The sequence below is a fragment of the Bombina bombina genome, chromosome 1, assembly GCF_027579735.1.
Source record: "Bombina bombina isolate aBomBom1 chromosome 1, aBomBom1.pri, whole genome shotgun sequence".
Taxonomy (NCBI): Eukaryota; Metazoa; Chordata; class Amphibia; order Anura; family Bombinatoridae; genus Bombina; species Bombina bombina.
Genome location: NC_069499.1, coordinates 1,179,919,995 through 1,179,934,838, shown reverse-complemented (window position 1 = coordinate 1,179,934,838; position 14,844 = coordinate 1,179,919,995). Strand labels below are relative to the sequence as shown.

The window sequence follows — 14,844 nt, the reverse complement described above, 5'->3', positions numbered from 1 at the left end:
ATATATATAAAAAACACGATTTCTATTATCATAATGGAGTAAGGACCCAATATTAACAAAATGTTTGAAATGCTAATTTCCTAAGGCGAACATAATACACTGTTTTTGGTCCTGTCAATATTTACCAAGATACTGGAATAAGGTAGCTTTTTGGTGTAGTGAATTAAGAAAATCCAGCATATTATTTTTCTAATTAGTTACACAGAGTAGGGGATATATTCTCTTTTCTTAACACTATAATTATAAGTAGAAATATTTAAAAAGATTGGAAATCTCATAGAACCAAAAGTTAGACCATTAATAAATAACATTATAAAGCAAATGCAGATTGAACAAAAGGAGGAAAAAGAGAAAAGAGAATTCCCTTTTTTTATGCCCCTTTCCCCATCCTACACATGATCATTTAAGAAGCTTCTTGATCGATGTTGTTAAGATTTTATCGATGTAATTAATAACTTTAAAAAAAAAAAAAAAAAATACGTCAGTTAAAATGATGGTTTTACATTATGATCATATGATTGTTATTCTATACAATCAATGAGATAGGTACTCGAACAATATGGTTATCCTGACTGCTGCAGCACATAAAATTAGCTGTCAGTCATGAGCAATAGAAAACATAAAAAATAAGAATACTGAATTGCAAAGTACCATGCAGAGTTTTCAGTATGAAACTACCAAAAAGTTCTGCATTGCTTGGTATATGTAGAAAAACAAAGAAGATAACTCTAAAGTAGCAACAAAGCTTGACAATAAACCATAAAAGGCAGGAAATATACCGCACAAACCTCTAGGAAACGAATTTACCAGAATCAGTTTTGGACTCTGAGTTCCCCAAATATGTGGAGATCCACAGACAAGCAGCGACGCAGGCTCTTCCAGATCCGCAACTCCGCTATTCCCAGGGCTCAGGAAGGGAAAGTAAAACACTTAAAAAATCTTCTTCTGTGGATCTGGTGCCAGAACAGAGATCTCCGCAGCTTGCTGCAAAGATCCAGGCGGTTTAATACCCTGCAGGCTACCATTAATATTATGTTTAACTGCAGAAACTGCTTTAATCTCTGTGAGCACATTTACATCGACAAACGGTTAGGGAAGCCAGAGGCTCCTGTAGGACAGCAGGTCTATGTTTCTGGAAAATGCAGGGACATCCCTGGAAAAGACAACGCCTGGATGGCAGCATATGTTGCTCCAAAATGTATACATATCTTTTTGCATTAATGGTGCCCTAACAAATGTGCAAGTTACTCATGCCATGGGCACTGACACACCCCTATACCATTCGTTCCCCGCATGAGAATACGCAGAGCATTCGTTCCCCGCATGAGAATACGCAGAGCATTCATTCCCCGATATAAATGAGGTTTCTCTTGGACCCCTCATATTATGAAAAAAAACATAAATTATGCTTACCTGATAATTTAATTTCCTTCTGTATGAGGAGAGTCCACGGCAACATTCCTTACTGCTGGGAAATACTGAACCTGGCCACCAGGAGGAGGCAAAGACACCCTAGCCAAAGCCTTAAATACTCCCCCTACTTCCCTCATATACCAGTCATTCTGCCAAGGGAAGAAGGAACAGTAAAAGAAATATCAGGGTATAAATGGTGCATTTTTCGTCCGCCCATCGGAGTATACAGGCGGGGGCCATGGACTCTCCTCATACAAAAGGAAATTAAATTATCAGGTAAGCATAATTTATGTTTTCCTTCTTAATATGAGGAGAGTCCACGGTATCATTCCTTACTGTTGGGAAAATTATACCAAAGCTCTAGAGGACACTGAATGATAACGGGAGGGGTAAAAGAAAGGCGGACCCTAATCTGAGGGCACCACAGCCTGCAAAACCTCTCTCCCAAAAGCTGCTTCCGCTGAAGCAAAAACGTCAAATTTGTAGAACTTTGAATAAGTATGTAAGGAGGAACATGTAGCCGCCTTACAAATCTGATCCATAGAGGCCTCGTTCTTAAAGGCCCAAGAGGAAGCCACCGCTCTAGTGGAATGAGCCGTAATCCTCTGAGGTCTAAGTCTCGCTGACTCGTAAGGTAAGCGTATAACACTCCTCAACCAAAAAGATAAGGAAGTCAAAGAGGCCTTCAGACCCTTACGCTTCCCAGAGCAGATAACAAACAAGGAAGAAGTTGGTCTAAAATCCTTAGTAACTTAAAGATAAAACTTCAAAGCTCGAACCACATTCAGATTATGAAGTAAACGTTCCTTCGAAGAAGAAGGAAAGGATATAAGGAAGGAACCACAATATCATGATTGATGTTACGATCAGATGCCACCTTAGGAAGAAAACCCAAGTGGGTACGTAAAACAGCCTTATCAGTGTGGAACACCAGATAAGGAAGCTCACATTGCAAGGCAGCCATTTTAGAAACTCTGCGTGCTGACGCAATAGCCAATAGAAAAAGAACCTTCCAGGACAACAACTTAATGTCAAGCGAATGCATAGGCTCACACAGAGCCCATTGCAAAAATTTAAGAACAAGATTCAAACTCCAAGGTGAAGCGTTAGATCTAAACACAGGTTTGATCCTGATCAGAGCCTTGTAACATCTCTGGTCTGCAAGAAATATCCTCATGGATATGGAGTATATTATAGTACCCAGGAATTCCACCCTGGTACTGGGAATAAGAACTTTTTTCTAACTTTATCTTCCATCCATGAGATCGAAGAAGAGATAGAAGGGTTTTCGAATGGTCCTCTGCCAGACGACAGGATTACCCATGGGCAGCGCTGCGGAATCTGTTGGCGCATTATAAATAAAGAATAATAATAATAATAGTGGTACTTGAAACAGAATATCATCAAAGTATGGCACTACTGCTATACCTCTGGTTCTGGCCACTGCAAGCAGAGCCCTAGAACCTTCGTAAAAACTCTTGGAGCAGTAGCTAGAACAAACGGAAGTGCAATAAACTGGAAGTGCTGGTCCAGGAACACAAATCTTAGGAACTTGAAGTGTTTCCTGTGTATTGGAACGTGAAGGTATCTATCGTGGTCATGAACTGTCCTTCCTGAACTAAGGGAAGGATGGACCTTATTGTCTCCATCTTGAATGAGGGGACAGATAGGAACTTGTTTAAGCACTTTAGGTCCAGAATCGGGCGGAAATTTCCCTTCTCCTTTGGGACCACAAAAAGGTTTGAATAGTATCCCAGACCTCTTTCTGTAAGAGGTACCGGGACAATAACTCCCAGGGAGGAGAGATGCCTCATGCACCCCAGAAAAGCTTCTCTCTTTTCTGGCCTTGAAGACAGGTTTGACAAGAGGAATCTGCCCCTGGGTGGATGAGACTTGAAACCTATCCTGTATCCCTGAGCGATGACCTCCAGGACCCACTGGTCTTGTACAACCCCAAACAAAGCATCCGAAAAAAGCGTCAATCTGCCCCGACGCGATCCACAGCCGGATCGGGGGCCGCCCCTTCATTCCAACTTTGCCTCGGCGGGCTTCTTGTTCAGCTTGGATCTATTCCAGGACTGATCCAGCTTCCAAGTCCCCTTGGATTGCTAGGGCTTTGCAGAGGGCTGCTGACGTTGGGATTTATCAGAACGAAAGGAACGAAAATTAGGACCTTGTCTTTTAGGCTTGTTTTTCTTATCCTGAGGTAAAAAGGCACCTTTGCCTCCAGTAACCGTGGAGATAATTGAGTCTAGGCCTGGACTAAATAGAATCTTTCCCTTAAACGGGAGGGAAAGAAGTCTTGACTTCGAAGTCATGTCCACAGTCCAGGACAGCCAGAGTGCCCTACGGGCTTGAACAGAAAAGCCTGAAGCCTTGGCATTCAGGCGACTAATTTGCATATTTGCATCACAAATAAAAGAATTAGCCACCCTTAAGGCCTTAATTCTTTCCTGGATCACGTCGAGGGGACCCTCCACCTCGATCAACTCAGATAAGGAGTCGCACCAGTAGGTAGCCGCTCCAGCAACTGCCGATGCCGGTTGAAACAAATATTCGTATGCTGAAACATCTTTCTTAACAGAGTTTCTATTTTATTATACATGGGCTCTTTAAAAGACTAACTATCCTCAAGCAGGACCGGGAACAATTTTTTAAAGGAAGAAGAAGGGGAAAATGAAGAACCAATTCTTTCCTATTCATTCTTAATAATGTTCGCCATCTTTACGGGAACCGGGAACGTTTGTGGTACAACCCTGTCCTCGTAGACCTTATCAAATTTAGGAATCAAAGGTTCCTCAGGCAATTTGGGCTTTGGAACCTCTAAAGTAGCTAAAACTTTGTTCAACAGAAAGCGTAAATGCTCTATACTAAATATAAAGTCTGGTTCCTCCGTAGCTGGAGGCCTAGAGGCCGCAGATTCTGACCCAGAAAGAGCACCCTCTGAAGTATCAGAGGCGCCTTCATCATCGGATAATCTTGTATCAGATAAATCCAATAAGCTAGTGGATGACCCCTGGGAAGGATAGCAATATTTAAACTTTCGCTTGCGCTTAGCAGGGCCAGGTAAAGCACTAGAGGCCGCAGACACTGCCATTTGTAATTGCTCAGCAAAGTCTGGCGGTAAAACATAAATTATGCTTACCTGATAATTTAATTTCCATCGTGGGGAGGAGAGTCCACTGCTTCATTCATCACTTGTGGGAAATAAGAACCTGGCCACCAGGAGGAGGCAAAGACACCCCAGCCAAAGGCTTAGATACCTCCCCCACTCCCCTCATCCCCCAGTCATTCTGCCAAGGGAACAAGGAACAGTAGGAGAAATATCTGGGTATAAATGGTGCCAGAAGAACAAAAATAAATTTAGGTCCGCCCACAGGAGAACGGACGGTTGCAGTGGACTCTCCTCCCCACAATGAAAATTAAATTATCAGGTAAGCATAATTTATGTTTTCCATCTAAAGGGAAGGAGAGTCCACTGCTTCATTCATCACTTGTGGGAATACCCAAGTTCTAGAGGACACTGAATGAAGAAAACGGGAGGGAAAAGGAGGCAGACCCTATACTGAGGGCACCACAGCCTGCAGAACCTTTCTCCCAAAAGCTGCTTCCGCCGAAGCAAAAATGTCATATTTGTAAAATTTTAAACGTATGTAAGGAAGACCAGGTTGCCTCTGAGGAGGCTTGTGTCCCACTGTCTCATATGCAAGATGGATTATACTCATCAACCAAAAAGATAAAGTGTCAGAGGCCCTCTGCCCCCTGCGCTTTCCTGAATACACAACAAATAAAGACGAAGTCTGTCTGAACTCCTTCGTGGCCTGAAGATAAAGCTTCAAAGCCTGAACCACGTCCAGATTATGAAGTAACCTCTCCTTCGAAGAAGGGTTAGGACACAAGGAAGGAACAACTATTTCCTGATTGATGTTACGACTCGACACCACCTTGGGAAGGAACCCTAATCAAGTGCGAAGAACAGCCTTATCAGCATAAAAAACTAAGTAGGGAGGCTCACATTGCAAGGCCGCCAACTCAGAGACTCTGCGTGCCGATGCAATAGCCAGTAATAATAGGACTTTCCATGAAAGAACCTTAATGTCAAGGGCATGCATAGGCTCAAACGGAGCCCTCTGCAAAACCTTAAGAACCAAGTTTAAGTTCCAAGGAGGAGCCGGACTCCTGAAGACAGGCCTGGTCCTAACCAGAGCCTGAACAAAGGACTGAATGTCAGGAAGCTCCGCAAGCTTCATATGCAACAGTACAGATAAAGCCGAAATCTGTCCCCTTAGGGAACTGGCGGCAAGACCCTTATCCAGCCTGTCCTGGAGAAAGGCCAAAATCCTGGATACCCTGACCTTATGCCAGGGATATCCTCGTTCCTCCACACCTTGTGGTAGAAGCGTCTAGTGACTGGCTTCCTTGCCTGGATGAGAGTGTCGATTACTCTCTCTGAAAAACCTCTTTTGGCTAAGAGTAGGCATTCACTCTCCACGCAGTCAGCCTCAGAGAATCTAGATCAAGGGCATGCATAGGCTCAAACGGAGCCCTCTGCAAAACCTTAACAACCAAGTTTAAGCTCCAAGGAGGAGCCGGACTCCTGAAGACAGGCCTTGTCCTAACCAGAGCCTGAAACAAAGGACTGAATGTCAGGAAGCTCCGCAAGCTTCATATGCAACAGTACAGATAAAGCCGAAATCTGTCCCCTTAGGGAACTGGCGGCAAGACCCTTATCCAGCCTGTCCTGGAGAAAGGCCAAAATCCTGGATACCCTGACCTTATGCCAGGGATATCCTCGTTCCTCCACACCTTGTGGTAGAAGCGTCTAGTGACTGGCTTCCTTGCCTGGATGAGAGTGTCGATTACTCTCTCTGAAAAACCTCTTTTGGCTAAGAGTAGGCATTCACTCTCCACGCAGTCAGCCTCAGAGAATCTAGATTTTGATGTAGAAAAGGACCTTGAACTAGCAGATCCTTGCGACAAGGTAACTTCCACGGCGGATATGACGACATCACCACTAGATCTGCAAACCACGTCCTCCGTGGCCACGACGGAGCAATCAGAATAGCCGAAGCTTACTCCTGCTTGATGTGGGCTACTACTCGAGGTAGCAGAGGCAACGGTGGAAATATGTTGATTAGGTTGAAGACCCAGGGTACCGCCAAGGCGTCTATCAGCTCCGCCTGGGGATCCCTGGATCACGACCCGTATCTGGGTAGCTTGTAATTGAGTCTGGACGCCATGAGATCCATTTCCGGCATCCCCCATCTGCTGCAGATCTCCGCAAACATCTCGGGTGGAGAGACCATTCCCCTGGATGAAAAAAATCTGCTTCCCAGTTGTCCACACCCGGAATGTGGATCGCTGAGAGCGAACAATTGCGAGTCTCGGCCCATTCCAGAATCTGAGATACTTCCCTCATTGCTAGGGAACTTCTCGTCCCCCCTTGGTGGTTTATATACGCCACCGAGGTTGTCCGATTGGAATCTGATGAATTCAGACGACTCCAGAGGGGGCCAAGCCTTCAGAGCATTTAATATCGCTCTAAGTTCCAGAATATTTATAGGTAGACTCGATTCCTCTTGAGTCCATCTGCCTTGTGCACTCCAAACGGCTCCCCATCCCAATAGACTCGCATCCGTGGTTACAACCTCCCAGGATGGTCTCAGAAAGGATGTCCCCTGAGAAAACTGCCCCGGTCGGGTCCACCAAGATATGGACTCCCTCACCAGTCTGTCCAAAGATATCTGTTGGGACAAATCTGAATGATTGCCGTTCAATTGTCTCAACATGCACAGCTGCAGAGGTCTGAGATAGAACCTGGCGAATGGAATGACATCTATGCTGGATACCATGACAGATGTCCTGGAGGATGTCTGCAGGGCTAGACAGTTGGACGCCAAACTGCAACGTCTCTGGTCTGTCAGAAATATATTCATCGCAGAAGAATCTAGTATCGTACCGAGGAATTCCACCCTGTTGCTGGGGACCAACCAACTCTTTCCTTTGTTTATCTTCCACCTGTGGGATCGAAGTAGAAGGAGGAGATCTCGAATGATCCTCCACCAGACTGTATGATGGAGCCTGGACCATGATATTGTCCAGATACAGAGCCACTGCAATCCCTCTGGCTCTCGCTACAGCGAGAAGAGCTCCTAGAACCTTTGTAAAGACTCTTGGGGCCATCGCCAGACCAAACGGAAGGGCCACAAACTGGAAGTGCTGGTCCAGGAAGGCGAACTTTAGAAATTTGACGCTATCCTTGTGAATTGGAACATGAAGGTAAGCATCCTTCAGGTCGTCTATAATTGTCATGAATTACCCCTCCTGAACCAGAGGCAAAATTGACCTGATCGTCTCCATCTTGAATGATGGGACTGACAAAAACTTGTTTAGGGCCTTCAGGTCCAGAATTGGATGAAACGTGCCCTCCTTCTTTGGGACCACGAAAAGGTTTGAATAATACCCCAGACCTCTTTCTGCTGGAGGAACTGGGACGATTACCCCGAGAGATGAGAGATCCCTCACACACCCTAGGAAGGCGTCTCTCTTTTCTGGTCTTGAAGAGATGTTTGACAGGAGGAACCTGCCCCTGGGCGGATACGATTTGAAACCTATCCTGTACCCCTGGGTGACGACCTCCAGGACCCAAGGGTCTGTAACGTCTCCCCTCCAGGCCCCCACAAAGAGAGATAGTCTGCCCCCTACCTGATCCAAAGACGGGTCGGGGGCCGCCCCTTCTTGCCGCTTTTGACTCGGCGGGCTTCTTGTTTTGCTTGGACTTGTTCCAAGAGTTTGCTGGCATCCAAGATCCCTTGGATTGCTCAGATTTTGTGGAAGGTTGCTAGCACTTAGACTTGTCCATAAGAAAGGGATGAAAAGTAGATCCCTTAGGTTTGTCTTCCTTATCCTGAGGTAAGAAGGCTCCCTTGACATTGGTGACTGTAGATATGATGGAATCCAGGCCCAGGCCAAATAAAACCTTCCCCTTGAATGGGAGGGAAAGCAAGCAAGATGTCATTTCAGCAGACCACGATTTTAGCCACAGCACCCTGCAAGCTAAAACAGAAAACACTGATGTCATGTTGGCATCACAGATGAACAAATGTACTACCCTTAAGGCTTTGATTCAATCTAAAATCTCCTCGAGAGGGGTCTCCACCTCGACCATTGCTGATAGTGCGTCACACCAATAGGTAGCGGCACCAGCAATGCAGCGACTGCAGCTGCCGGTTGGAAAACGAACCCAGTCAGTTGAACATCTTCCGCAACATGGACTCCATCTTTTTATCCATGGGTTCCTTAAAAGAGGAGCTATCCTCCAGCGGAATGGTCGTTCTCTTAGCGAGCGTGGAGATAGCACCATCCACCTTAGGGACGGTTCCCCACAGTTCAAGCTGCGCGTTTGGAATGGGGAAAAGCTTCTTGAAAAAAGACGAGGGAGAAAAGGGCGAACCCAGTTTCTCCCATTCATTTTTAATAATGTTCACCATTTTGATAGGAACCGGGAAGCCCTGGGGCACTACCTTGTCCTTGTAAACCCTATCCAATTTAGGAATCGAAGGTTCCTCCTCCAGAGTAGCAAGCACTTCCTTCAGCAGGAAACGTAAATGCTCCATTTTAAATTTATAATCTGGTTCCTCCTCTGACAGAGGCCTAGAGGTAGCCGATTCCGAGCTGCCTCCTACGAAAAATCGGAGTTGCCCTCCTCCGTGGATAATCTGTCTGAGATATCCAGTGGAGTTGAAGACCCCTGAGACGGAAAGCAGTGCCGTACCTTCCGCTTGCGCTTAGTAGGATGAGGTATCGCATTTATGGCCGCAGAAACCGCCGTCTGCAACTGATCTGCGAAGTCTGGAGGCCAAATGACCCCTCCCATGAGAGGATTAGTAGTGCCCTGGGGAACTGCTTGTGTAATCGGAGATGCTTGTAGGGAACGCACCTCATGGGACGGAGAACCCTCAGAGGTGGACGGCTCAGTTGTACTAAATACTTTATTCTTTTTAGAAATAGTAATATTGACATAACATGTGGAACAGAGTTGTAATGGCGGTTTCACCGGAACCTCATCACAGTAAACACAGTTAGTAGGTTTATATAAGGAAGGAGTATCCTCCAACATACCAGTGTCCTCCATAGCTGAATCAGAAAGTTGACCAATCTCATCAGCATCCTCCATAACTGGATCAAGGATACCCAAAAATGGACTATATATAAACAATTTAAACAGCACCTGACATCCACAATGGTTGGGGCACTCACCACCTCCTATGTACCAGACATTAGCGGACACACAGTCAGGAATGTGGAAATGTGAGACCAGAACGTAAACACGCCCCTGGTCACAAGGTGAACCATGCAGTCCAAAAAAAGTTTGCGGACCGTAAGGTTGCGTCACTTCAACAGGCATTTATGTTCTAAGCCACAAGCCCAGTGAACACTACACATAAGCAGATTGAATTACATAAAAAACATGATTAAAAAAAAAAAACCCTGTTCAATAGTCCCCCCCCTCAGGAGATATTAACCCTTGATTGCAAGACACTTAAAGGAGTCTCACTGAGACCCTGTATGTTTCATGTGAGTTCTCAGGAACAAATGAGACAGTACATTCATGAAGAAGTAAAATGAAACAATCTTACCGGAATCTACGCCGTGGAACAGGAACACGGCCCTTCAAGTGTGATGGATAGTAGCCTCACCTTTGCCATGGACTTGAGAGAAGAAAGCAGGCAGTGAAGCGAAGTTAGACAACGCTGATTGCTTGTGAAACTGTTAAAATGAGTCTGGATGGTTTACCAGAATGACTCTTTCTGCATCTCCGGACTCTAACTTTCACCCAAGCCCTCACTGAGAGACTGACAGGATTACTTAAAACTCCCATTCCATGTCGACAAGTACTAACCCTCCATAAGAGACAAAAACAAACTTCTGACACCTCTCTGCCAACCTCCTGGGATGAAAGGCAAAGAATGACTGGGGGATAAGGGAAGTGGGAGGAGTATTTAAGCTTTTGGCTGGGGTGTCTTTGCCTCCTCCTTGTGACCATGTTCTTAATTCCCAAAAGTAATGAATGCAGCTGTGGACTCTTTCCATTTATGAAGAAAAATAATATAAAACGGCACCTTTATACCCCCAAATGGCTGGGGCACTTACCACCTCCTATGACCCAGGCCAAACCGAGAAACCGCTTCTTTTCCGGTAAACCGCACGGTCAGGAAAGAGGAAATCAGTGTAACCACACCCGGTCACATGGTGCGCAATGCAGGACCGCAATTCAGGCTGCGCAGCTTCCATCTGCCTGAGCCACATCTCACACATGTCACAGCATAATAATAAAATAAAATGATGTGATTAATCCCCCCTGTTCAATAATCCCCCTCCGGAGATATTAACCCTTGATTCCAAACAGATAAAAGGAGCCACACTGTGACCCTGTCTTCTTGCATTATCATATGTGTATAAAAAATGAAAAGATCTTACCAGAATCTATGCCTTGTAATAGAAACACAGCCTCTCAAGTTTGAAAGTCTTGTAGCATCGCTCCTGACATGGACTTGAGTGATGGAAGCAGGCAGTGAAACTCGTCAACACTGATTGCTTGGGAGCTGTTAATATGAGTCTGGATGGGTTCGCAGACAGACTCTCCCTGCATCTCCAGACTCTAACATTGTCAATGCTCTCACTGAGAGGCTGACAAGACTACTTAAAACTCCAGTCCCATTTCAAAGGGCAGATATCCTTCATAAGGAACTACTCCGAATCTTCTGATACTTCTCTGCCAACCTCCTGTGACGAAAGGCAAAGAATGGCTAGAATATGAGGGAAGTAGGGGAAATATTTAAGCATTTGGCCGGGGTGTCGTTGCCTCCTCCTGGTAGCCAGGTTCAGTATTTCCCAACAGTAAGGAATGATGCCATGGACTTTCCTCATATTAAGAAGGAAATGTATAATTAAACAAAAAAAAGTTATAGAACAAATGTGCAACCTCTGAAATAAATAGAAATTGCATAAATTCACCTATTGTTTACCCTACAGTTTACTTATATTTAACAGAAGGAAATAATGACATGGAAACTGCATAATCATCTATTATTGTTTGTGTGACCATTACTGAATAAAATGAAAAATAAGCTGTGAAATAATTATAATTATGAATCTCAATCATCTGTGTAACATGCACTCAAAATATATTTGAAATATGATCAGTGGACTAGTACAGGGATCGACAAACCCAGGAGCCTGGGAGCTACTGGCTCCTAAAATTTTACCCCTGGCTCCTAACTTTTTGGGTTATTCTCCATATACAAGTATCTATATACAAATCCCACTGTCTGGCTAATAAATATTCTTACTGGCTCCTAATTTGTAAATAGATTTGTCAAGAACTGGACTAAGAGATCCTATACTTAACTAATAAAAAATATATTAATCTCAACATATGAACATATAAATTCCTTATATTAAATCCAAGCAAACGTGTTTTTATCTACTGTGTGTTTGGCTGGAAGAGTAGATAAGTGGACAAAAGTGAAGAAAACAAAACAGAATCTGGATTTTTACAAATAAGACAATGTTTCGTGCTCCAAGAGAAAGCCAGATGCTGTGTGAAATGCAACCAGCAGCCCACCACTGAGGCTAATTATAATATAATAAAAATACACAACATTCTGAGACTGTATTGTTTAACAGTTAATCTAACGTTTCTACCTACACTCATCCCCTAACCCTAATGTATCAAGTGCTTGGGAAATGGAGAGCACTACTACATAGAATATTAATGTAATAAAATCTTACCAAATATAGTTTTATTTTTAAAAGAGACAGCAACATGTTCCTTGGATATAAAGTTATTAGCTGCTGGGATTATTAAACTAAATGTTAATAACTCCTTTAATGCAAGTGCTGGGCAATGCCAAGCGACTGTTTTAGCAGTTCAAGGGTTAACAGACGTAATGCGTTACATCAATTCCTACAAAGCCAGTCTCTAATTCTGTGCTGCTCACCTGCTACTTCTCTTGGCTCTTGCTCGTGCATAAAATGCTTCATAAGATTTTGGTTTTAGCTCCAGAGCTTTAGTGGCGAATTCCTCTGCCATCCCAAAGTCCTGCCACAAGTAAACATAGAAGAATGTCAAAGGTACACATTTTTTATATATACATAAAGAGCGTGATAGAGTATAGAATATATTAATATTTACTTGATGTTTGTTGTTTCACCATTGTATAAGGGGGCAAAAGGGAATGCTTGGAGAGACTGTCAGATGTGAAGAGGTTAAAGGGACAATAAACTCAAATGTAATTCACCTTAAAGGGACATTAGACACTAAGGGCCAGATTACAAGTGGACTGCTATTTAACGCTCCCGCTCGAACTTTGATAGAAGTTGCGCTCGTATAACAAGTTGAAAGTAAACTGTTTTTGCTGTATTCCCCCATAGAAGTCAATGGAGCAAAAAAAGAGGGAAAAAAAACTAACACCCTACGAGTGCGCAAACCCAATCGCATATTCTCAAGTGCGCTAACCCGACATGAAAATATGAATATTTCACATTCAAGAATATGTTATATATATATATATATTTATGTATTTCACAACATAGCAAAGTTGACGTTTCTGCTGTTCTAGACAGTGTTTTTCAAGACAATCTTACTGTTTAGAACATAATGGCTGAAAACGCAATGATTCAGGATACAAGTGACACAGGTCTTATCCAAATATTTTTGGATAAGATCTGTGAGTGCCCTCCCACTTCTTCCACTGCATATCCTGATTTGAGAAGCCACCTGGGCAATTAATTGATGAAAGGGGAGTGAGTTGTGAATGCATGTCTCTTTTGGATGATATATATATATATATATACACATACACACACAAAACACGGAAGGGGACTCCACTCTCAGACTGGACTGGACACACATCCCATGACCCTGCAACATTGCTCAGCCCTGGGTGCTCACTGGCATTCACAGAGAGTCCTGCACTCACTTACAAGCTCTCAGCTAAGATTAAAAGCCAAAAACTAACCCTTTCCATTTTTGCTTTTAATCTTAGCTGAGAGCTTGTGAGTGCTGGACTTTCTCTGTGAGTATATATATATATTTATTTATAAATGTACAGGACATTGGAATGTGAAATATTTACAGTAAATACACAGTATAACACTTTATTAAAAATGAATATTGCATAAATATGTTTTTACAGGTTTTCCTCTACTTAACTGCAAAGGGCTCCAAAACACACAGACACACATTATATATATATATATATATACACACACACATACAAATGTATGATATGCGTATATATGTCTAAATACATATAAATACATAAATACATATGTACACACATATACATATTTAGACATTTATATTTATGTATCTCTATGTTAAAGCCCTGAGACCTCATATGTGTGAGCCCTTATAACTTTTTTGTGCAATATTTATTTTGAATAACTTTTATTAGATTGTGTTATTATGAGTGTAATTGTACTTCGTAATGTATTTTTTATGTGTTTTGCAACACTTATGTTTTGTGAAACCGCTAACCAGAGCTCTGAGGTCGTGCTAACCCAACACACGTTCAACTTCAAATGCGCTGAAACGAATGAGTTTACTTTCAACTTGCAATACGACTAAAAAATCTGATATGCGCAAACAGCCGCATTAAAAACCCCTATTGCTCGTGCGTAACTGTTAGCACTACACTCGTAATCTAGCCCAAAATAAATCACTTCTTGAAGATGTATTTTTAAAAATGATATTAGTTTAAATATTGAAAAAAAATCAGGTAAAGTTAAAGACCATAAAGCAGTGGGCACCGCCATATTGTTACTTAGGTTACCTTTTCTGCACAGGCTAATTGGGAATGGCTATAAATGACTTACTAAAGTGTGCAACCAATGACTGTGTGGAATATATATGTCTGCACTTCTGCGTTTAACATGAATTGGAAAGCCCACAATATTCAGAATTAAATTACAGGCAAAGAGAAAAAAATAAATAATGAAAGTATATTGCAAAGTTGTTTTACTACATGTACTTAAACCATGTATAGTAATATCTTGGTGTTTAATGTCCCTTTAAATTATTTAATAATATAAAATAGAATATTATTAATCTTGACTGCATTTCCTCAACTTTAACTATTATTAAATACAGAGGGGGCTTGCTAATTTCTGTTTTTTAGCAAACAGAAGACTATAGACAGAAATGCAGATAATTTCTGGGGGAAAGGTCTTGTGAGGCACAGGAAGGTCAGATCTTGGTGGGAGAAAAGACGGATCTAATCTAAAGAGAGACACGCTGAGCTACTTGGGGACAAATTATTCTTAGGCTAATTAATTATTAACAGAAAAAAGGGTCAATCTAGTGTGTCCATATTCCTATCTAAATATTGGCTTACTTAGTCTTCAGGAGACATTTTTAAGTATCCC

The 14,844-nt window shown here is 42.8% G+C and overlaps 1 protein-coding gene across 4 annotated transcripts in view; it reads right to left on the bottom strand.

The window, feature by feature from the left end:
- Positions 1–14,844, bottom strand: part of TANC2 (tetratricopeptide repeat, ankyrin repeat and coiled-coil containing 2) — a 785,323-nt gene that overhangs the window by 13,902 nt on the left and 756,577 nt on the right. For all 4 annotated transcript variants that reach the window (XM_053699768.1, XM_053699765.1, XM_053699775.1 and 1 more), the window contains one exon: positions 12,417–12,517. In XM_053699768.1, the coding sequence (XP_053555743.1) occupies positions 12,417–12,517 (101 nt within the window). The remainder of the gene's footprint in view (positions 1–12,416; positions 12,518–14,844) is intronic.